Below are 26,413 nucleotides of genomic sequence, written 5' to 3'. Positions count from 1 at the left end.
AATTATAAAACAGCTTTCACACCCATGCCTCCCTATCAGTTTCCGCCATTAAATTGCGAGTACGTACAGTAAATAAATATATTTCATAAAAGAAAATAAATATATTTAAAAGAATGTTTTACGTATATTCTCAATACAGAAAAGTAACAAGTCAGAACGTGGTGACGGTTTTCATTCAATCACCGCTTTGTTCGATATTTCGATCTTAATAACATAGATGTACAATGAATAAAACTGCCAAATATGTTCAACATATTGGTCTAAAATAACGCAATTTTCAGTCTCCCAAATTCTCAGTAAATTTAATGATCATTTTATTAGTGAAACCTAGTTATCTCCCCTGCTATAATAAGATTTTTTTTTGTCATCTGTAATCAGCTATCCTACTGTATCAAGTGTACTGCAATTGACATTCGACAGTTTTGTAGTGAGATGCTCCAACCCACGTACACTATTAAAGAAGACATTTTTTCTGAGATTCACGTCTTTGATTGTTTTTTATATCTTTTAAAAGAGTGAAGATCATTATGTTTAAAGGCGACAAAATGAAGAACGCAAAATTTAGAAAATAAATTTTATCAGGGGAGATAATCCCGTAAAAATATTTTTTAAAAATTATCTCCCTTTAAATGCATGCAATATTCCATATAAGGATACATGATGAAATTGCCGGCCTGAACAGAATTTTAAAAGCAAGTGTTTGTAGGCAATAAAAATGGTTTTATATATTTTTTGTTTTAAAGATAATCGCATGATGAACAATTTTGAGTTAAGATCTATTTCGTATTATGCATAAAATCGGAATAAAAATACCTTTAAATCGTGGTGACCCTGAGGTAAAGACTCAGCAAATGGAGTAAAAACGTGACTTCGTGCAAGGAATGGTTACCCGAAACTGATGACTGTGTAATAATTGCTGATTTTGAACAGACAGTAATTCAAGCTATCAATTCCATTGCACACTTGATAGGAACAAAAATAAAAATTCTCAGTCAAGGAGGATTTTCCCTCCGAGGACAGAAAATGTAAAGTGTGGTATCAGAACAGATACTACACTTTTCTCCTAATAATATATAACAGAAAAGCAGAATGGTTGAAAAAATGAAAGAAGAATCACAGCAAATCGAAGAAAGAACAGAAAATAAAATCAGCAAGGAAAACTTCAAGCCAACTTGAGAGCACCAAGTCATGATGGAATACATGTCTATTGGTTTAAGAAATTCACGGCATTACATAGATGGCTAGTTCAGAAACTGAAAAGATGCATCCACGAAGCACATGTGCCACAATGGATGATCAAATGTAGAAACACACTGGTGCAAAAGACGTTGAAAAAGAGACCATCCCCAGCAACTACAGACCTATAACCTGTCTACCTACAATGTGGAAAATAGTTGCTTCATAACTGAGAGAACAAATTTATCAGTCACTTCATAACCGCGGACTACTCTGAGAAGAACAGAAAGGATACCAAAAAGAAAAAAACGACCTACTATACATAGACCAAAGGATTCTTAAGAAGATAAAAAATAGTAAAAAAAAAGAACTTAGCCATGACATGGACTATAAGAACGCATATGTTAGAATCCCGCAAGCATGGATAATAGAATGCCGTAGAATGTACACAAAACAGATACTATAATATAATATAATATAACCACTCTGTTAGAAAATGCAATAAAAAAAATGTAGACTTGAACTGATTTGAAGACCCCTAAGATGTGATTTCCTAAGGTCGAACATTATTAATTGTTCTCATGTAACACTCGATTCTACTTACTTTTTTTTACTGAATAAAAGCTTTAAAATTAGTCAAACCACTAACAACTAAGTCAACGAGGAAGAAAAATAGATGTTTATTTTTTTAAAACAATAGTAAATAAGTATAAACATTAAAAAAAAAATACTATGCGGTCTGTAGTCTCGTTCTTGAACTGAATAAACGCTTTTAAATAAGTTTGACCACTTTGCAAGCTAGGTAGAAAAACAAAACTTAAAAAATCGCGATTTTTTAAATTTTTAAAACAACAGTTAACAAGTAAAAATATTTTTTTAAAATATTATGGGGCTGTAGTCTCTTGTAAAAACAATATCTCCTTCAAGAACGGTCATAAAATTTGTTTTCAATAATAGACGAGTTTTCCTACCTAGCAAAAATGGACGAGTTTTCCATGGATGAGTTTTCGTGGACGAGTTTTCCGTGGAAGAGTTTTCCAGGCACTAGCTAGTCACAAGTGTCCACTGTTCATAATATGAATGTTGTCAGAAACATAATTTACAAATATTTTTAGCAATGATATTCAAAGAGATTTTTTTTAAATTAAAATAGTACTGTACAAACATAAACGTACAAAACAATATTTTTCATAAGTATTAATTAAAGAACAAGAACTTGAGAACGAAACATGGTCCAGACTATGTTTGTATACATTTGATTTTTAGGGCGGCGATTTCGTGATATACCAAACCATGAACAGTAATGCGTGTTTAAAGGGAGACAACTAACAGATATTTTTACAGAGTAGTGTCCCTTAGTAAATGTTTTATGTTAAATTCGTCGCTCTTATATAATAGAAGTCATCATGTGTTGAGGGAGATAACTCGATTTTATTTAGAGATTTGTTCATTTTTTTATACCAGAATTCGGAATGCTAAAATAAATGCAACGGAATTCTTAGAAAAGAAAGATGAACAAAAAATGGCGAAAACTTTGTAAAATTAATGTAATTTTTATTCAAAATGTTCGTTCTTTATACCGACTATCATAAATGGCTCTGCGGTGATTTCGTCAGCATCTGACAAAACCAAACTTTTTACCAAGAACTTTGCCTAAAATTCAACCCTATATAATCGAGGCCACCTATCTCTTGAATTTCCTTCCAAGACCGAAAGTTAAATAGCTTATGGAACTCCACCATTACTGATCGTGTTGTCTTATCATATACCTAATACTTAAGCCTTATCCTAGTTGGACCCTCAGACTTACATAAGTAAGGACTCTACATTGCGAGTGAAACAGTCGCATTTGCGATTCATTTTTCTAAGTGGCGACTAGAAACAATAAAACGCTTATCTTTTGCTGCATTTGTTTTTTTTTTCAGCTACAATCTTCCAAAACTCATTACTGAGTGAAAAAAAATCACTTTTTATTTTAATAACTCAAGCAAAGTCAAACGATTTATGGCAATTACCATAAATTTTAACGGCGTTTGAAAATGGGTCACCATTTCGGTCGGTCCCCCCTTTTTTTGCATGAGATTAGAAAGAGAGCAAGAGTGCTGAGAAAGAACGGTTGGGGAAAAGAAAACATTGGTTATAATTAAGTGCGACGAGACTTTAGGGTTGATGATGTTTTATAAAGGTTTCCAAGATATAGGGTCACAAAGAGGATGGTACATTTCTTTGATAAAAGTCATTACCCAGGGAAACTGGTCCGTCGCGTGTTGATGCTTCTATGCCTATAGAAATAGACTTTTTTATTAAAAACACAATAGCAGTTGTTCTACTCGAACATTTTTCGTATTTTATGGATATATTACTATTTTCGACAAATAAGTACGGAATATTGGTTTGATTAAAAGGACATATTAAAAAGTTTATTTGTCGACTATAGCTTAACAAGTAAATAGTTTTCCTGAATAAAAATTGCTTTTCTTTTGGAATATTTCTATTCTTTTTTTACAATTTCTCCAAATTTTGTCTTAAATTCTCGTATGGAAAAAATCAACAAATCCTTTTGTAAAATCGAGTTATCTCCCTCATCACAATGACGAAATCTTGAAGAGCCCGTAAAATTCTGCGCGTTTCAATTGGCGACCGTCGGTGAAAATAAAGTTCCACCGAGAGACAACTTACAGATTTCCAATATTTTTAAGGGATATAAAAGATGGCAACACGTGAATTTAAGAAAAATTGTTGGTGCTTATTAAAAATTCATCCTATCAAAAATATTACTTGCAAGCTGTATTATGTTAGTTTCCATGAAGGAATGAAAATGTCATATTCCAAAAATTACGTAAATTGATCAATTATTTTTTTTTTATATATGAGAGTTTTTTAACGCTTTGTAGCGATTTTAATAGAAAATTTTCATCTCGTTAGATCAAATTGAGTTGTTTCCCTATAATTTATAAAACATGGTTGATCTTGTAAGAATTTTAATCCTACTTAATTCAGAACTTAGCAGAGTGCAAAATCACGCAACAAAAGGAGAGGTGAACTTACCTGGTATGAAGAAAAACCTATATTTTGATGAGATATAAAAGTCTAGTCTAGGTTCCCGGCGTTGCCCGGGTGTTTGGAGGTGTGTGTTGAGCAAAAAAAAAAGGGGGTGGTAGTAGGCAGGCAGGCAGGCTCGAACCTGTACCACGAAGCAAGAAAAAAACCTGAAAAAAATTACACCTTTGCCGTTGTATCGCTCGCCAAACCGGAAGTGGCGAAGGTTAGTCAATGGAAAAGAGGGGATGACTTTCGAAAATATCGGCGAAAAAGCGACCCCCCCCTGTAGAACCGTGCCTAGTTGAGGGCGAAGTAATTAATGTCTTTTGGCCAATTCCTGATATTTGTTGTCCGAAGGGTCGGACTTCAAAATGATAACAATGTCGTGCAAACTCGTCGCTACTGTCGAAAGTTGTAGGCAGACATACAATCAAGCATACATTTATACATACATACATAAATACATACATTAAAACAGACACGTGAGATTTATATTACAGACTAGCAGGGGTACCCGGCGTTGCCCGGGTGTTTGAAGGTGCTTACATGTAGGTTCGAACCTGTGATGAACCATTGACGTGACGGCGGAAAAGAAAGTGAAAGAAAACGGGACAGCTTACCGCTACGATGAAGACATAGGAAGTAAAAACCCGTTCAAATTTTACGATGCCAATCAAAAAGTTTACTTGTTAAGTGAATGAGTTCACGCAAGTAGAGAAATGAACGTTAGTTCAGCTTTCCGCCGTTTCATTTATTTGTGTCCCCACGATGTTGGAAAAAACCACCTCTCCACAAAAAGGGAATGCCCAAATGAATACCAATTGTCTGATATGAGGGTTTCCCCCACAGAGATCAAAGCTAATTGCTTCAGGACGTCCGTGGCAGGAAAGCTGCCTTCGCTTTTGATTAGTTTAGCTTTCATACAAAAAACACGAACAAACACGCGAGTGGACGGAATATCGTGAATTTGGCAAAAGCCACTCAAATAAATAATAGAGACGACCTCTGTTCGCAAATCGTAGATATTACAATTTAGGAAGTATATAAAAAGTTGTAAAAAATTATAATTCCCCCGCCCGAGGACCCCTCCCCCCACCGAAAAAGATCTTTACTGGACATTCAAAAACGCGCGCGGCCTTTTGCCTTTTATATATATAGACTAGCCTGGGTGCCCGGCGTTGCCCGTGTGTTTGGAGGTGTGTGTTGTATAAAAATAAAAATAAAAACTTGTATAAGGCAGGCAAGCTCGAACCCTTGATGCGAAAGCGGAAAAGAACGTGGAGGTGTGTAAACGTGTTCGTGGAGCAAAAAAAAAAAAGAAAAAAAAAAGAAGGCAAATTGCTAGAGCAAAAAAAAAAATAGTTGTAATAAGAAGGCTCCCCCCGTAACGCGCCAGAGGAAAAAGAGGTGAAAACAAACAAAAACAAAACAAAAAAAAACTGTCTTACCGACATGATTACCGTCTCGGGCAGTCGAAATAACATGTTTTAGGCGACGTTGTGAACGCGAGGGTTGAATGACTTGCAAAAAATGTTAGCGAAAAAATCGACGCTACATGTCGAAAACTGCACAGATGCGGGCAAAGGAATTAATGCTTTTGGCCAATTTTTCGGTATTGTCGTCCAAAGGGTGGAGTTTCAAAATGATACCGATCTCGTGAAAATCCGTCACCTCTGTCGAAAGTTTTAGACATACATACATACATACATACATACATACATACATACATACAGTTAAACAGACAGGTGAGATTTGTATTATAAACTAGCATGTGTACTCGGCGTTTGCCACGTGTTTGTAGGTGTGTGTTGAAAAAAAAACGTATAAGGCAGGCAGGCTCGAAACCGTGACACGAAGGTGGAAAAGAAAGTGAAGGTGTGTATAAGGGTGTTAGTTGAGCAAAGAAAAAAAAAAGAAAGAAAAGAAAAATTGCGAGCGCAAAAAAATAAAAATAGTGGTAGTCGGCAGGCATGCTGGAACCTGTACCCGGAAGGAGGGGAAAAAACGTGACGCGTTATCTGTTACGCCCATCATCAAACTGGAAGTGAGTTAGGTTAAAATTGACGCTAGACAATCGGAAAGAGGTGATGATTTTCGAAAATATCAGCGAAAAACGCGCGCCCGCCTGTAGAAATGTGCCCAGTTGATGGTGAAGAAATTAATAGTTTGGCCATTTTTTTTTATATTAGTCGTCATAATGGTTGCGCTTCAAAATGATACCAATCTCGTGAAAATCCGTCGCTTCTCTCGAAGGTTTTTGCGAGACATAAAAACATACATACATATATTTATACATATTTTTGCACTTTATACATACATACATATATATATATATATATATATATATATATATATATATATATACATATATATGACTTTTTAACGCTTTGTTGCGAATTAAATAGAAAAATCTCATCTTGTTAGTTCAAATTGAGTTGTCTCCCTCTTATTTATAAAACATGGTTGATCTTGTAAGAATTTTAATCCTACGCAATTCAGAACTTGACAGAGTACAAGATCACACGATTAAAGGAAAGGCGACCTTACCTGATATGAAGAAAAACCAGTCGTCCTGTTTCCTATATTTTGATGAGATATAAAAGATGGGAACACGTGAATTAAAGAAAAAAATGTTGGTGTTTATTTAGATTTCAACCTATTTTAAAAATAAACTAAACTGCAGAAAGCTCCTAATTATGCACGTTCATATCACAAAACGTAAATGTCATATTCCAAAATCACGTTTTTTTTATATAACAAATCGTTTATTTACGATTTTAGCGATTTTCATACGAATTTTTCATCTCGAATTTAGTTGTCTCTCTCTTATTTATATAACATGGCCGAGCTGAACATATCCCTTGTACATATTTTAATAAATAAATATTTATTTTTTCTTTCATTATTTGTGCATTATATTTTCATCAGCAGACACCAAAATATCACATTTACTTTATAAAGGACTACTCTACTTAAAAATATCCGGAATTAGAGAGAAAGTCAGCATCAGTCGCAATAGCCACCTCTGCGGGACAGACTGTCGAAAACTTATCATTGACATGGTGAAAAAAGCATCCAAAAAGCAACTGATATCAAGCAAAAATTATTACTCCTTTAATTTAAATATTTTGGAATTACAACAGGGTCAATTTTGTATACTCATAACTCTTGCCTCAAAATCCGAAGGTTCTAGGTTTGCGCCTATGTGCAGCTACTGTCATTTGCTAAGGATGCGTGCTAGCCATAGCCGCTTAACACTTGGTCTCTGCTCACTGTCACCACAGAGATGGTCGAATCAATTAACAGTATCTGCGTTTGTTACGATATAAAGGTGATTGCATACATCCCGTGACAAACGTGTAGAGATTGTTGTAAATAGCTATTTTATAGTAGAATCGGTGCGTCTGTATGCATCTGACTGGCCTTGCTTGATAAGAAGAAAAGGATCACAATGTTTCAGTTAAAAAGACAAACTTCTTCTTTGCAATGTAAATGAACGTTTAGCTCATTATCACGTTGTTGCTTAGTTTTTTTTCCTGCCAATTGATCACAAATTAATTGTAAAAAGGTCACATCAAATGAGAATTGTTTTAATTGGGGTATGGTCGCTTAAACAAAATACCTCTATTGTGAGCCTCTTTTGACAACTGATTTGATTGTATCACCCCGAGTTCAATAATCAGGACGATTTATTCTCATTGTATCTTTTGGGTACGCTGGTAATATTTGGTCTAGATGTGAACCTTGATATATAGAAGATTTGGACCTCGAACAAATTCAATTTCGTCTTTAGCCGTTTAGAACAGATGCTAAGTTGGGAAAATTGAAAAAGAATGGAACGTGTCAGGCGTAAGTCGACTTAAAGTACTCTTCTACGCATGCGCAAATGTATATCCATAAATTAGACAAAGTAAATTATTAAATTTTATATGCGTATTGATGTTACTTAGAGGCTAACAAATAAGACAAGAGAGATAAATTTAATGGTTTCGATTCTAGCTTATGGCATTCAAGTCATATTTTTTTCAACCTTTGAAATCACTTATATATATATATTAGGTACAATATAATATACTATTAAATATTGGCTCTATAATGATATATATAACTCTCTATGAATTAAATATAATATTGAAGCCTATATTACGACCGAGCCCGGCACGTCGACCACAAGTATAGTGGGTAAATAATAAGAATTGCCCCATATAATAATAAATTAAGAAATCTACATATTGAAACTTATTTTACGACTAGGCAACGCTCGGCGGCCTGTTAGTTGTAGAATAATCTAAATATTAATTTATTTGTCCGGTGTGATAAAAAAAAATCCCTCATCATTGCAAAATTTAATTAATGAGAAACGCATTACCACCCTTTATATTCTCGCTTATACGTTCCAAACCAAGAAAACCATTTACTCTCCAAAAATTTTTAAAAATTTTAAGAATGTAAGTATTTTATTTTATAATTAAAAAAAAGAGTCCTATTTAGAGTAAAGTAAGTTTATTTTATTATAGATTTATAATTTATATTCAAATTATTCAGAATGAAAACATGTACCATTGTTACACGAATGACCCGATCTAAGCCGGGTTGACATGCTAGTATATATATGTGTATAGGTGTATAAATATATGAATGTTCATGAATTAAAATGTGGCACGCGCCTGCGGATGAAATGTCAGAAATTGACAAGCTAAACGGGAATTGTTTCAATATTTCTCACAAATATAAACAAACCTTGTTATTGTTACGAAAAATGTAACAGAAACGAATCTGGTTATGTGGATGTTTTGAAAAGATTGACAGGAAAAAGTGACAGAAGGAAAAAGATTGCAGTTGGAGATTTGATTGTCAACCGAGTGGACGCCACAATAATTCTATCTGTCGCTCCCCCACTATCTCTCTCTCTATCTCTCTCTCTCTCTCTCTATCTACCATAAGCAAGAACAGCAGGAGAAATAAAAAACGGACTGTTGCTTACACCAATGGTTGTTGTGTTTTGAATTCTTAAAAAGGGTTTATAATATAACACTATGTGTTGATTCCTCGTTGAAAATATGTAAATATTTAAAATTAATTCTTTTTAGCAATAAAAGTGTTTTAAAAAAAATTACTAAAAATGTTTTAAATCCGTCGTTATTTGTTTTATTTTATATTAATTTTCATTATAACCTCTTTTAAATATTTTCTACTACCTTGGATTTTCCACGGGTGCTGCTAGTGTTAAGAAATATATGTTATTGTTTACTTGCTATCGAATTAAGAAACACGAAATATAAAATTAAAACTTACACCTGTAAGCGGGTTTTGCCGCCGGGCAACGCCGTGTACATCTGTTCGTGTTTCATTGATATTTTATTGATGTTCGTTAAGAAGATTATCGTCATTGCGTGCCCGAAGGTAAAATGTCTTAGCATATACGAGTAGATACACCTAACGTGTTGAGGTAAGTGCAGTAGAAAAAGATGGGATTAAGTCGACATTTACTTGATAAAATAAAGAACAGAAAACTGAAAAAAAGATAACCGGGAAGTTTGACTTCAAATGACAAAGCGATCAGCAGTTCTGTTGAACTCTTACAATTTATTTTAAATTAAACGTTTCAACTGAAGAAAAAAAAATACACTTTAGTGCTGTTCCTGCAACTCATTTTAAATTATACGTTTGAACTTACAAAAAAGTCCCCTTCGTACATTTATTTATATAAAACTAGCACTACCCGTTAACCGCAGTTGCCCGGTGGAAGCATACCAGATCCAGACCAGAATCGGTGATGGACCTCCCCTTAAAACAAATTAACATACGGTTGTCGCTGTTGGTGGTGGCAAAATAAGCAAGTTTTTTTTTTCATCGTTATTTATATAAAATAAAAACGACCTTTTCTAGTTCATAAACGTTTTTACCTTTATTAACAGGTCGTTTATATATATATATATATATATATATATATATATATATATATATATATATATATATATATATTACAATAGTTGCTAATATAATGTTAAATTGAATTTTTAAAAATTAATGTTGCAATATTTTAAGTTATACATTTATTACATTTTTTATGAGAATATCTTCCCCTTTTCTTTTCAAGTTTATAAAGCTAGTTAAACCATATTACTTTTTTTGCTCGCATTTTTCTATTGAAATCCATGATTTTTACAAGCTCCCAGTAATTTACTTGTTCTTTGTTTAATTTCAGTCTTACGTTTTTGCCCCAATAAGCGAGAGTGGTTTATTAGTAGTAACGGTAGTCGCAGAAGCGACGTGATTGCTAAGGAAACCAGTAATAAAAAACGTCGCTCACCACCTTACGTTTTGTTACGATTTTGAACACCAGTAAATTTATCATAACTTTTGTTTTACTGAACGAAAATTGAATATTTCTTTCCACAATATAGCTGAGAAGATGAACAATAGACCGTAATAATTGTTTGAAATTTGGTAAAAAAAAAAATATCTGAGAAGCTTTAAATCAGTTCTAAATGACTAAAACTGCAACTTATGAATATATTCAAACACGGTAGTGTTTGAATGATATATATATATATATATATATATATATATATATATATATATATATATATATATATTATAATAATGTCGTGTTCACGTCTATTTGTTCGTTCATAAATTAATTATCAAACTGAAAAGAGAAGTTTACATTATTACATTCCAGCATTTTTTCTATATATACTATTTATTACAAAGAAATCTACGTTCAAGGAAATAACAGCCAACATTCCTGAGGACGGTCAAAGGCCAAACCGACCGAAACCTTGCACAAATAACACTCCAGATGAAAACAATAGTCCGATATATATATATATATATATATATATATATATATATATATATATATATATATATATATATATATATATATATATATATAAGCTAAACGTCTGGGTGTGTCTGGTCACGAATAGGCTCCTATATGGTTGACTATTATAGAAAACTGATCACATGTAATGATAGAAGATGTATCGAGACACAGGAAGAGGTATGTTTGATCAGGCATAATGATGATACATTAAAATTGTGGGGTCTGCGTACGCACCTGGACCACAAAGTATGGAACTAACAAATTAAAAAAATTCAAAAAGAAAACGTTTACAAGTGTTTTCTATAGATATACATAATAATACTTTGATAAGTATGTTTTAACTTTAAAAGGGATGGTATAATAAAATTGTAGGGTCTGCGTTCGCGCCTGGACTCCATACCATTGAAATAGGCACAAGCTTTAATAAAGATTTTTCATATCTATCTGCGTTAGTATACTTTAATAACTCTGTTTCATTTTGAAGAAATATGGTATAATAACATTATGGGGTGTTCGTTCGCGCCTGGCCTCCATAGAATGGAAATATGTCACAAAGTTTAACAAGGTTTTTTAATATAGATCGATAGAATGTTATGATAAGTGTTTCAGTGTGAACAGGTATGGTATAATAAATTATGGGGTTTATCTATTTAATTTTTACTTTCATCATATTTTGCTTTGATTGTGATCCCCCCAAATTCGAAGCTATCTCATTACAACCCTACCTTTTCATAACCTATCAATCTTTCATAAATCAGAGTCCATTTTGCGTAGGTTGTTTTGGAACCCAGTCAACGACGGGTACTTTTGCTAGTATATATATATATATATATATATATATATATATGTATAAATATATTTATATGCATATGTATATATATCAGATATATATATATATATATACACACACATATATATGTATATATATATATATATATATATATATCTCAGATATATATATATATATATTTTTTTTTTTTTTTTTTTTTTTTTTTTTACAAAGGAATCACCACATTATCAAGGCCCAGAGGCCACTCAAGGATAAGGGTTAAAGAGTGTACAGTAGAAATTGGTCAATATAGTAATCATTAGTAATGAAAATTTGGTAAATTTAATAACTCATATGGAACGGCTCATCAAGAACTTATTTACTTTAGACTTGAACACAACCATATTGTAGTCAGCCGGAAAGCAGGAAAACGGAAGACAATTCCACAGGCGTGCAGTTCTAAGAAAGAAGCTTTGTTCATGGAATCTACGTTTAGGTTTAGGCACAGATAAAGAGTGGGGGAAATTATTGATAGTGTTTACAGCTAGACGAGTGTTTCTTGTGAAAGTTTGGCGAGGGGGGACCAAAGATTGAAGCTCAGTTGAACACTTTCCATGAAAATAACGATACATCAGAGACAAACTCGCAACATCTCTTCTGTGAGATAGAGGTAGCAAGGAGGAGAAAAGGACATCTCCTACGAGGCTACGAAGTCTATTTTGAACTCTATCAAGGCAGGACAAGTATATATATATTCCTCAGATATATATATCTCATATATATATGTATATATATATAATATTTATTACTTTTTATCCATTATCATTGAGCCAAATCAAACAAGATTCATTGAATTTTAATATTTAGAATAGAGCGTTATGCTTAAGTTGTTTATTTTAAAAATCTCCAAAAATCAATAACATGCATGGATTTTAATAAAATTAGAATAAGTATTCTAGACATAATGTTAAACATTGTTTACTTTAATTCTAATTATAATAGTGCAAAAGCGTGCTGTTTGAGGATATTTTTTTGCACCGAGATTAGTTTATTTCAATCGCCTGAGGTTCACCTGCCCGTGAATTCTAATGACGCTGTTCTAGCTTTTTATAAAGACCTGAGTTCCTGGACCTCTTAAAATCACAAATAGAATTCACTCTACTTATAATATCAATTAATACTAGCGGGACCTGCGAAAATTCCAGAATGGTATTTTTCAGATGTAATGTATTACTGCTGGGTATTCTGTCGACATTCCGCGTGAATGTAGACCTCAAGATATTATTGTAAGCCTTTTGTTCAAACTGCAAAAGTATTTATCTAAGTAATCTAATTAATATATCATCAGATTATGTCCAAGTATTACGATCTGTATCCAATATAGGACATTATTACGTGACATATTTCGTTTGCATGAACCTCCGGCGCAAATGAACACTCCACGATATCATTTTACCATCTTTTCACAGAACAGATACCATGCTTAGGTCCTAGCCGGGAGACCAAAAAGGTATATTTTTAGTTTCACGTACAGCCCAGAAGCGACATACCTTTTATTTACTATATTTTGTTTGCATTGTGTCTTCAACGATCGGGAGATCTTATGTATTAAAGAGGAACATAAAATTAGTGAATCTACATACTAATTTTATGTCCGTAATATATTATTACCTATCCTCGTATTTAATAAATACAACTTCTCGATCTGCTAATTCATAATCTGCAATCCATGACACATGTACGTCTTTACATACGTACGTTAAAGGCGCTACGGTATTATATAGACGGTAATTTTTTTACAAATAATATACGTAATAGTTTTTTTCCCTAAATAATCGATTACATGAAAAAGCATTGTATTTCTAGAAAGAAAAAAAAAACTCACAATGTGTATACTTGCTTTATCAGCATGACTCCAGATGTGTAATATCAAAACTTTAAAAACAATGATTAGAGTAAAGTTAGTCGCGAGGGGATCAAATTGCATCGCAATAATTCGTGTATTTCATCGGCGGAAAATTAATGAACACGTTTACCATTAATAATTAATTACAAAATGTTAAATTGAATTAAAAAAAATTAATGTTGCAATATTTTAAGTTATACATTTATTACATTTTTCCGGTAATATCTTCCCCTTTCCTTTTCAAGTTTTAACAGCTAGTGCTTCATTATTCCATGTTTAAGCTAAACCATATTACTCTTTATGCTCGCATTTTTCTATTGCAATCCACGATTTTTACAAGCTTCCAGTAATTTACTTGTTCTTTGTTTAATTTCCGTCTCACGTTTTTGCCCCAATAAACATTACATCCACATATGTAATAACAATGTACAGCACTCGTCTGCTTTCAATAAAATCCTTCCAAATATATCATTTTTATGATTTCCTTCTCTCAGTTTCACTTGTTACTTCTCTTTCCGCGAGAGTGGTTAATTAGTAGTAACAGTAGTAGAAGCGACGTGATTGCTATGGAAACCAGTAATAAAAAACGTCACTCACCTCCTTACGTTTTCTTACGATTTTGAACACCAGTAAATTTATCATAACTTTTGTTTTACTGAACTAAAATTGAATATTTCTTTTCACAATATAGCTGAGAAGGTGAACAATAGACTGTAATAATTGTTTGAAATTTGGTAAAAAAAAATATCAGTGAAGCTTTAAATCAGTTCTAAATGACTAAAACTGCCACTTATGAATATATTCAAACACTACCGCGTTTGAATGATATATATATATATATATATATATATATATATACATTTATATATATATATAAATGTATATATATATATATATATATATATATGTACACATATATATTATAATAAAGTCGTGTTCATGTCTATTTGTTTGTTCATAAATTTATTATCAAACTGAAAAGAGAAGTTTATATTATTATATTCCAGCATTTTTTCTATATATACTATTTATTCAAAAGAAATCTACATTCAAGGAAATGACAGCCAACATTCCTGAGGACGGTCAAAGGCCAAACCGACCGAAACCTTGCACAAATAACACTCAAGATGAGAACCATAATCCAATTTATATATATATATATATATATATATATATATATATATATATATATATATATATATATATATATATATATATATGGCTGATGCCTGTGTCTGTGTCTGGTCACGAATGGGCTCCTGTATGGCTGACTATTATAGAAAGCTGATCACATGTAATGATAGAATATGTATTGTAACAGTATTAGCAGAAGCGACGTGATTGCTATGGAAACCAGTAAGAAAAACGTCGCTCACCTCCTTACGTTTTTTACGATCTTGGACGCCAGTAAATCTTTCATAACTTTTGTTTTACCTAACGAAAATTTCAAATTTTTTATCACAATATAGCTGAGAGGGGGAACTGTAATAATTGTTTGAAATTTGGTAAAAAGAATGAATGATCGGTGAAGCTTTAAATCAGTTCTAAATGACTAAAACTGCCACTTAACCATATATAAAAACTCTACTTTGTTTGAATGATATATATATATATATATATGTATATATATGTATATATATATATATATATATATATATATATATATATATATATATATATATATATATAAACCTAGAATCCCATCCTACAACGTAGACCTCTACTACCAGGTATCCTTCTTCAACATTAGAGGTCTACGTTCCAACATTCCAGAGGTTGACACACAATTACAGGAGACGAGACCGGACATATTATTTCTAAGTGAACTGGCATAGGGCCAACCACTTCCCTACATGAATTCATAGTTAAAGGGTACTCTAACTTAACATCTAAATGTGACCCCAAGACCGCCATGGGTATGTAATATATGACTACATCTAAGATGGCTTTCCATGTGGTATGGATATCTCCAGAGAAGACCCGAATTTACCTTTTATGTGCTTCAGGGTTGCACTAGCTTACACTACTGCATTTATATTTGCTCTCTATCGCCACCACAACAGTGGGGTTACTATCTTTAAGAATATATCTGAGAAAATTGACCACATCCTGTCTGCTCATCCTTCGGCTAACATTCACATTTGCGGTGACTTCAATGTCCATAATGTGGAATGGCTGACCCACTTGAAGAAAACCGATGACGAGAGGAGGTTCTGTCATGATTTTGCCACTGCCTATGACGTCACTCAAATTGTTCACGAACTCACCCGTGTGCCCGATACTACCGGTCAGTATGAAAGCCTTCTAGACCTTTTCCTCACAACTTCCCCTGAGCTATGTTCATGTTCCGTTCTAACTCCTCTGGGATCCTCCGGGCACTCTGTTGTAGCAGTTAAGATAAAAATGTGATGTAATACAACTGTAGACGTACCTCTCCACCGTACTGTATACCGATACTCTATGGCTGACTGTGATAGCTTCCGGACATTAATATCTGACCTACCTCTGAATTCCATGTTTAGACAGGATGTGTCCTCTACAGTATCAGACCTGACTGAATGGTTAATTGTAGGCATAGACCGATTCATACCATCCAAAAAATTCCAACCAAAACCTAACAGCCAGCCATGGTTCTCCCCTTCGCGCACAAACATCACTTTTTCCATAGCTACCAACGTAATAGATGTACTGAGACTACAGATGCTTTCACGACTGCCACCAACCACGGTAAAAGAGTTATAAAAAAATGCAAGAGAGATATATGCTCAGTCTGTTAAATCCAAAGTAGCTGAGCAGTGGCTTGGTTCCCACCAGTTCTGGCAAATAGCAAACAGGATCTTGAATAAAAGCGTGCGTTCTATCCCAACTATTATCAATGGACTCGAGGCGATCTCGTCAGCATCAGACAAGGCCAGACTATTTGTCAAGTATCTATGTGGTCACCATATCTACTGTAGGAATAAAAAATAATCAACTTTGAATAATATTTTAAATCTCAAAAAGTATTTCATTTGTTAAATAAATAACTTTGCGTTATAACAGACGTCTTTACAGGGTGCTCGCTCCTTAAGAGAGCTTGAATAATTAATTAATTTTACACTTTTAATAAAACTTATTTGACTAGCAGGATTATAGAAATTCGCGGTATGAGAATGTATTGAATTAACGAATAAGTTTTGATAAATCTGATATTTTTCTGGATTACACAAACACAAAAATAATTTTATGACAGGAAAACCTAAAAACATCCAAACCATATGAGTTTATTAACATGTCCATAAAGATAGTGCCCATTTTATTTTAATATAAAATTAACCCAAATGACCTAAATTTATAAATACTAATAAATACTCAGAGAGCAATATTGTGCTACATACTTCAATACAATTGATAAAAACACATTGTGAGAGAGTATCTCTAATTTACTCCTTCCGTGCAGCATACATTAGTATAAAATGTTCCTTATTTTGCTTTTTTTTTTCGAAAGTTTCCGTTTTGTAATGTAAGAAATTCTGCAGAAATAAACAGGCTTCTCATTGGTCGGTTTGACCGCCTACGATTTTGTTTGAACCTATCAGATTGATTGTTGTTATTAACTGTTGAGACGTATTCTTAACGATATCTTTATTTTTCAGGTGGCGGTCAGTTTTTAAAAAGACAACAGGTCGAATAAGAAAAATGTAGCTTAAAACCCCCTTTGTCTCATTAAGACATATTAATACTTTAATGTGGGGCGAAATGTTATTATCATTTGCAAACACCAATGTCCTTACGTTGAGCGAAATACTGCATTCTTCGCACACTGTTGATTCAGTACTTGTATAATGTATCTCGAGGAGAAAATTAAGGTCTATATTTTGACCTGCCCTTTATCGGCCATTCAGACAGTTATTCACAGTTAACTCCATGATGACTTTAATAAAATTTATATTGAAGTTTAAAGGTTAGCCGTTTGTGATTTGTGTTTGCTTTCTTTCATTTTGCCATTTGACGTTGGGTTAGAAGACACAGGTTTGGAAATTCAAACTCGTTGGTAGGAAGTTGAATCGTTAGAATTTATACTGGTGGGTCTGATGTGCTCTAAAAAGATGAAACAAGATAGATAATTCATCCTCGTCGCCACTGTTAAGTTTGCAGGTTGAAACAAGTAACGTAGAAAGCAATACAAATGACGACTCAACAAACAAAGGTAGATCAAATAAGAAGTGTATTAAGAAAAGGTATATTTACAGGATATTTACTTGCTGGAGAAACATATCTGCTCTCAGCGGCCTTCGGTGGCTTCTGGTGAACATACACTCAGACTAACTGAGTCTTCATATTTATGTGTAATTACTATCCACATATATAAAATGAATGTGTGCCACCACAACAATAATATATATATATATATATATATATATATATATATATATATATATATATATATATATATATAGTGGGTGCAATAAGTATTCGATACACAGCAAAACATTGATGTATTTTTATTACACGAAAACAAAACCAATAAAAAATTGTTATTCTAATCTATTTTAGTATGATAATTATAAATCTCGTATAAAAAAAAATTAAACAAAAATACATTAGAATAGCACTTTGTTATTTGTGTGTGTGTGTGTGTGTGTGTGTGTGTGTGCAATAAAAATAAATGAACTTCTTGCATCCACTATATATGTATATATATATATATATATATATATATATATATGATTAGTTTTTTTGGAAAAAGAATTCCAGCAGAGTGCTCAATTAAAAGGAAAATCCAAATTTTAAGAGCGTACTTATATTTTGTGTACAGAAAGTTGTTAGTTGAGACAGGTCATTGGTACCGTCGGTTTCAAGCCCGATAATAAGGCCCGTTTAAGGTATCCTTATCGAGCTCTCTTCAGCCAATATTCGTCTCCCCCCGAATATTGGCTGAAGAGAGCTCGATAAGGATACCTTAAACGGGCCTTATTATCGGGCTTGAAACCGACGGTACCAATGACCTGTCTCAACTAACAACTTTCTGTACACAAAATATAAAAATATATATATATATATATATATATATTATTTATCTTGTTTCATCTTTTTAGAGCACATCAGACCCAACTACCTCATTTACTCACATAAAATTAATATATAAAAGTATAATTTATGCGTAAACTTTAAGTATTTATTTCAAAAGTGCTCAATACGTAGGTAGATCTAGTTAGTAATTTATAAAATATATATGGCGATTAAGCTACACTGAATATTTCGCGTTTCATCCATTCTAGGATTCTTCAGGCTTATGCGCATGAATAATCCTAGAGTGGATGAAACGCGGAATATTCAATGTAGCCTTATCGCCATATATATGTTATAAACTACTATATATATATATATATATATATATATATATATATATATATATATATGATGGAAATAATGGAAATAGTTTTTCGAAAAAATAGAGAAATAAAAGGGAACAAACCGTATTATGTGTTCATCAACGTTTCGTCTTTATTTCGAGACGTGGTGCACGTGCCATATCCAACGTTTTGACTCCACTATTAGGCACCTCCCCCATAAAGAACTCCGGAGATTTACTCAACAAAATAAAAACCATTAATGTAGAAAACAAAACTATACGCAGCTTAGATATAACATCATTATATACTAATGTCCCCATTAAAAAATGCTTGAATTTACTCCTTAAACACTTAAAAAAATAATTCAATGCTTACCTTTTTCTCCAGAAATTTTATAAAAATCATTAGACTTATAACTAACATGACTTATTTTCACTTCAATAACACTTTCTATAAACAAAATTTTGGTCTTCCTATGGGTAAATATCTTAGTGGAGTATTAGCTTGCCTCTTCTTAGAATTCCTAGAATCTGGTCCTTTCAAATTCAGCTTACCTCCAAACACAGAGTATTTTAGATACATTGACGACATTTTCGATTTTTCTTCCTGAAAACGCGCATAAATATCATTAGAGAAAAATTAGACTCAGTCGAACCTTCCATAAAGTTTACCTATGAAACAGAAAACAATAATTCATTACCTTTTCTTGACATACTTATAATAAAATCCAATAATAAACTATCCTTCAAAGTTCACCGCAAAACTACAGACAAAAATGATTTCATACATTTCTATTCACACCATAATAATAAAATAAAAACAGGGATGATAATTGGTTTCTTCTTACGCGCTTTAAGAATTTATAGTCCTGAATATCTGCACGAAGAATTCAAATACCTTGCAAACATTTTGAAAACCTTGCAATATCCGACATATTTCATATTGAATGCTAAGAGAAAAGCCACAAAAATATTTTCCAGGATAAATAATAAAAAAAATATATACACCAGACTCTTTCCTTTTTAAATTGATTCATAATTTACAATTATTATTTTTTATACTCAATATTGATATAGCTCTAGGATACATATACCTATTGAGCTTATTATATATCTACAGTACTGTGAGCAATGTTCGTTTAAAGTATTAACACATTAAATAAAGATTTGCTCTTCTAGATTTCCTGTTTAATCCCCCCTTCTCTCTCCCCCTCTCTCTCTCTCTCTCTCTCTATATATATATATATATATATATATATATATATATATGATTACAACGTCTTGTCAGACGAGTGAACCTCCCTCAGACACTTAAAGTCCATGAGCCCAAAAATGACTTCCATCGCCACAGGACCATTTTTATAAACAAATCACTGACGGAATATCTATACACAGATGCTGTTACAGAGTCTTAGCTTTGTACGACAGCTAAGTCTCTCTCTCTCGGTTCAAAATCTTGAGATAAAGCAACAAGCAAGAGCAAGATAGCCAGCAACAAGTTAAACTGCAGACCAGCTTAATGCTTTATTGTTTTTTAAACCAGAGATTTGCTTCTCCTAGAAAGTTTGCCTTCACCACGGCTTACAGGAGCCCTCTCCACCTCAACACACACATACATACACACAAACACACGGTGCTAGTTGGCCGTTGACTCCGAAAAAGGGTTCATCCGCCCTTTGGAAGGTCTTGTTTTTAATCCTTCAGGGAGACTAGCCACTCTCCTCACCAAACAAGTCTAGTGGGGGAACCAGTTTAGTCGCTGGTGACCCGACCATGAGGCAGGTAGTTCTGGGTTACATAGTACCAGTAGCATATGACATGACCTGACACACACAAATATATATATATATATATATATATATATATATATATATATATATATATATATATATATATGTACGAGCAGGGAAATCACCATTGCCCACGATTGAATAAGGATTAACGAGGCTGTCATTCTTCCATTTATCTTCTGAATCAGTAAAATCGCTCATTTTTCAATCAAATCGATTGTCTGCTCTAATCGAGGACCCACCGCCTTGCATCGAGAGGAAACTTAACATGCCTCTCAGAAGTGATTAGTCCATAATAATCGTGGTCTTTATTTCACATGTAGGAACCCTCCTCTTGATTTCATAAATTATTTTCATATAATGGATTGAATTAAAGTTTAAAATGCAATATTCAAGTATTATGGTTCAATTATGCTCTAAGCAGAAACATTCATTTCGGACGCGCCCCGGTCATATCAAAGAATCTACTGTTGATTTTATACGCTGTATCCTTCTGATTGTGCGATGATAAAACATCTCAAAGGAACTTGTGATATTCCGATGAACACCCTATCTAAGAACACTCCCGAACACATAAAATACATATGTGTGAAATAAATCCAAAACAAACAAAAACGGTCTAACCGTTTTGGAGTCTATAGGAAACGAACTCACACACGCACAAAGAGTCTTTTATATATAAGTAGAAATAAATATGTTTTTACCTTTCAAACCCACAGAAAAACCTCATATGCAAATTAAAATAAAGTCTTAAGGTTAGAAATAATGTTCCGGGGTGGTATGCGTTTTTCAAGACTTTATTTTATTATAATTTTATTGAGGAATTGAACTTAATCCCACACATAATTGACCTTTAATCCCACACATAATTGACCTTTGATCCCACACATAATTGACCTTTGATCCCGCACATAATTTACATTTAAGCCCACAGATAACTGACCTTAAATCCTACAAGTAATTGACATTTAATCCAACTAGACTTAATATTTCTGATCGAAATTTACTAATAAAAATGCCTATGTTAAAAGTTATTTGAAAACACATACACACACATACGCTTCCCTAACCCGACCACAAGTCCGGATGGCAACACACAAAAAACATAAATAATATAATCTTGATTATAACAAAATTTCCATAAAGGTACAGAATAGTTAACAAATCCGCCCTTTTCCAAACCTATGTTTAGATGGTGTTTCTGTATAATAACATTATTTTTATTTAGAAACGTGTTCTTCATACGATGAAGGAGAAGGGAGTTTTGTTAACTATGTTGTTCCATTAATAAAAGTTGTATTGGTGGTGGGTATTTAAAGATCCAATTATATTTTTATTTATTTCATATACTTGTTCGAAAAATGGCCCTCTTTAAAAAAATCTGGTCAAAAAGTCCTTTGGCTAATTGTCTCTTGGTCAAATTGTCCGCCTACCACTCTAAACAGACAGGCGAACAAATTAAACTCTATTTATAGGACTTTAATCCTGTTCGCGCAATGAGACAGTCAAGTGGGCGGGGCAACGGCAGGGTATTTAAAACTTGTGGATTGTGGACAACCCGTTCCCAAAAACGTGAGTCCGGCAAATTGTTGTTGTCGGTGAAAACAAAATATCTCATTTATGTTGAAGTTTAAAACTAATTTTGAACTAAGCAATTTTGTAAATAAGTAAGCATACTCTTGAAAATATAATTGTGGTCGGTATTCCAGGCCAATAAAACAACGAATTCTATTTTTAGTTGTATCCACACTTTCAACGGCGCGGCCTGCACTTGCCACGATGGTGACGCTAATTCAAACAACGCTGTTTCTATTCCTTCTTGTTATCGCCACACAATGTGCTCCAGCATCCACATTCGAAGAAAACGCATCCGTAAATCCAGGATTGGTGATGCGACTGACCAAAAAAACATTCGATTATGGTAAGTAAATACTTTAATTTACTTATCTTATCCCGTGTGTAGGTATTTTTATGACGCAAGTTAGCATCGTTTAACCCTTAAAAAAAATAAAAATAAAAATCTACGTTTAGATGTCCTTTGAAAATAGTACGAAAGAAGAAATTTTGAATATATATATATATATATATATATATATATATATATATATATATATATATATATATATATATATATATATATTATTGAGATCACTTTCCTACATAAATTTAATATAAAATGAACACCCACTTCTTGGCCACCTAGCGATGAACAAGACATGTCATGTAACCCTTAGCATTTTTCCGAGTTTGATCACAGAGGTGAGGGGGGAGGGCGGCAAAACATGACACATTCCATTGACGAGGAAGGAATTACACTTGAAACCTAAAATAATGATAAATTTCATTGAATTTTTTTTAGTGTTGGGAGGATCAAATTCAAAACATAAAATATCACGATAAATTTAATTAATTTTCGGTAAATGTTGCCTGATATACAAAAAAAAAACTTTCTTTTAAAAACTTGTTTTCTGTGGGTTTTCAGGTGTGCTGAAAACGAATATCGCATATAAAATTCAGACCGGCAACTAGTTTTCACGATATTGCAAGCATACTTTGGCGTACTGAATTTTTGGTCATAAAAAATGTTCAATTGCCTTGTGCTTTGTTTTGAATGTAAACTTTTCAAATACTTCTTGCAAATATATATATATATATATATATATATATATATATATATATATATATATATATATATATATATATTAATTCAAACTGTCTTATCTGCTCTATTCTCCAACAAATGATAAGATATCCTTCTTAACTGGAGTATTTTTATTCTATCTCGCGTGCTTCTTAAAAAAAAAATACCTTTTGTTTAATTTTGACCTCGTGGGGTAGTAAATGCGTAGGGTCATTGGGTTTTAAAAATACACTTAAATGTCAGCGACTAATATATCTGGTAATATATTTTGGCAAATGTTAAAGGTTGCGACCACAGAATATTTTGGCAAATTTCCATATGAATATTAAAAATGGTTTAATATTGGAGATTTTCTCATATATTAACAGGATGGAGAACCATTTCTTGTTAAAATCCATTTAGTATTATGCACGTAAACTTATCTCACGCTCGCATCGTGTTAAAATTTATCTGAATAAGCGAAATTAAAAGAAAAAAGTTTTGGCCCGAATTTGACCTGATGTCATGTGCTTTCACTCATGCAGATTCTGTTGACACATTTCAAATGTGCTTTGTTTCAAGTTTACATGAATAATTTTTAAGTGAAAAGAAGCAGGTCAAAATAGTTATACGTTTTGGACCATCGGCCATTGCCAGACCTGCACGAGAGTGCCGACCCCCTAAAAGTGCGTGCTTTACATCTTTTCTTTAAAAAAATTTGGGTTTGTTTTACTATACACATAGCCTATTTCAGGCTAACGTATATTGGGTGAGTCTCTAACAGAATTTTGTATAATTTTTTTAGTTTGAACTTATTTTCTCAAACTAAACGTATTAAACAGGGGCCTTGTCGCCATTGGTCTTTTTAAAATATATCGATAAACATTGTGTGATTTTCGAACCGAATAAACATTTTACATGAAATAAAAACACTAAAAAACATATCCATTCAGGTAGAAAAGTAACCTATCTTGCCTTTGATAACACTTGCTTGTTATATATTTGTTTTGTTTTTGTTTTTTGATATTTTTTCTAATCTATGTTTACAGTAAAACAAACCCCGATTTTTTTCCGACGATTATCATAGATTACAGAATAAAGTATCATATTAGCAGAAACGTTCTATTTCATTGGTACCTGATTTTATGTCCAGCTCTTTACCGACGTGTCACGTGTTTAGAACATTATAACGAGAAACTGAAACACCTTCTTAAAGGTCATTATTATTTTTTTTCCAATTTTTTTTTCTGCTAATATGATACATTAATGTGTAATCTATCGTTTATCGAAAAGAAAACTTAAAAAAAAGGTGAAACCCAAGCATTTTTAGGGCGTGAGCATTCTCGTACAGTGTGTACGCTTATTTTGCCCGTACTCTTATTAATAACATTTAATGAGATATAATTCGTATAATTGAGTGGAAATGTTTTGTTCATGATTATTCAGATCCGTGGATAATCTGCAGCCCTTAAATTATCGATTCTGACTTCTTCGATATCTCAGCTGAAAGATCTCTAAAAATATTGACAATCTTTCCAAAATTTCCTTTGTAAACTTGCATATATATATATATATATATATATATATATATATATATATATATATATATATATATATATATATATATATATTACATTGTGGTCACCACTTATCAAGGCCCGGAGGCCACTCAGGTGTAAGGGTTATTGCGTGTACAGTAATCAATGGGATAGTATCGTAGTAATCATTATTATTGGAGATTTGATAAAATGTCTTATTTAAGGGGGCGGTTTATCAGGAATTTGTTTATGTTGGACTTGAAGACATCAAAGTTGTAGTAAAGTGGGTAACAGGCAAACAGAAGAGAGTTCCACAGGCGTGCACTTCTAAGAAAGAAGCTTTGTTCATGGAATCTACGTTCTGATTAAGGCAAAGATAAAGAGTGGGGAAAATTATTGACAGTGGTTTCAGCTAGACGGATGTTTATTGTGAAAGGTTGGCGAGGGGGGGCAGAAATTAGAGCTAAGATGAGCACTTACCATGGAAATAACGATAAAAGAATGACAGACCCGCAACGTCTCTTCTGTGGGGGAAAGATTGCAGGGAAGAGAAAAGGGCATCCCAACTAAACCATGAAATCTATTTTGTCCTCTGTTAAGGCAGGATAGGCTTTTTTAGCAGCTCCTGCACAGATGTGGCAACTGTACTCCATTCTTGGACGTACTTGTCTTTTATATAGAAAGAGACTTGCATCAGCAGTGAGATATCTTTTGGGGCGGTAGAAGGATCCACAATTTTTCCAGCGACCTTGGCAACAGACTTGATGTACGTGTTCCATTTCAGATCAGGAGTAAAGATCAAACCCAGAAGCTTGTCAAAACATGGAGCCTCCCCAAGACGAGAGCCATCCATTTTAATTGATGTCAGATGGGGATCAGAGCGTTGATAATGTAAAAATAGGAGCTTGATTTTAAATGCATTAAAAGTAACTAGCCACCTCTTCCCCCACTGTACCACGCGCTCAAGATCAGAGGAGAGAGAATCAGAGAGAACTTTGTCATTTACGGCTTTTGATGTGTTTCCATAGATGGCCGTGTCATCAGTATAGATGTCAACGAATGATTTAAGTATGTGTTTTGGGAGATCATTGATGTAGATCAGGAAGAGTGTGTGGCCCAGGTGAACCCCCGAGGACTCCAGCATTAATACTCTAGGCCTGAGATGTCTGCCCATTTACCACTACTCTTATGAGCCACCAGAGAAAACATTACCAGTTATACCGTAGCTTGAAATCTTGTGAAGTAGGCCTTTATGCCATACCTTATCGAAGGCCATTGATATGTCAACAGCAATTTCCCTAGAAAGGAAGCCTTTGTCGAGAGATTCACTAATCCTACGATACATAACCGTTAGCACATCTGCTGTAGACCTAGCAGAACGGAAACCATGTTGCATGTCACTAAG

The 26,413-nt window shown here is 33.1% G+C and overlaps 1 protein-coding gene across 1 annotated transcript in view; it reads left to right on the top strand.

Moving 5' to 3' along the window:
- The first annotated feature begins 22,293 nt into the window (after positions 1 to 22,293).
- The window catches only part of LOC145254718 (bactericidal permeability-increasing protein-like), a 59,496-nt gene continuing 55,376 nt past the window's right edge, over positions 22,294 to 26,413 (top strand). Inside the window, exon 1 of the mRNA XM_080113439.1 lies at positions 22,294 to 22,771. Coding sequence (XP_079969565.1) covers positions 22,630 to 22,771 — 142 coding nt within the window. The 5' untranslated portion in view covers positions 22,294 to 22,629. The remainder of the gene's footprint in view (positions 22,772 to 26,413) is intronic.

The sequence above is a fragment of the Euprymna scolopes genome, chromosome 30 (assembly GCF_053919585.1).
Source record: "Euprymna scolopes isolate OS-2025 chromosome 30, ASM5391958v1, whole genome shotgun sequence".
Lineage (NCBI taxonomy): Eukaryota > Metazoa > Mollusca > Cephalopoda > Sepiida > Sepiolidae > Euprymna > Euprymna scolopes.
The sequence above is the reverse complement of the archived record's forward strand: the minus strand, read 5'-3'. Positions and strand labels throughout refer to the sequence as shown.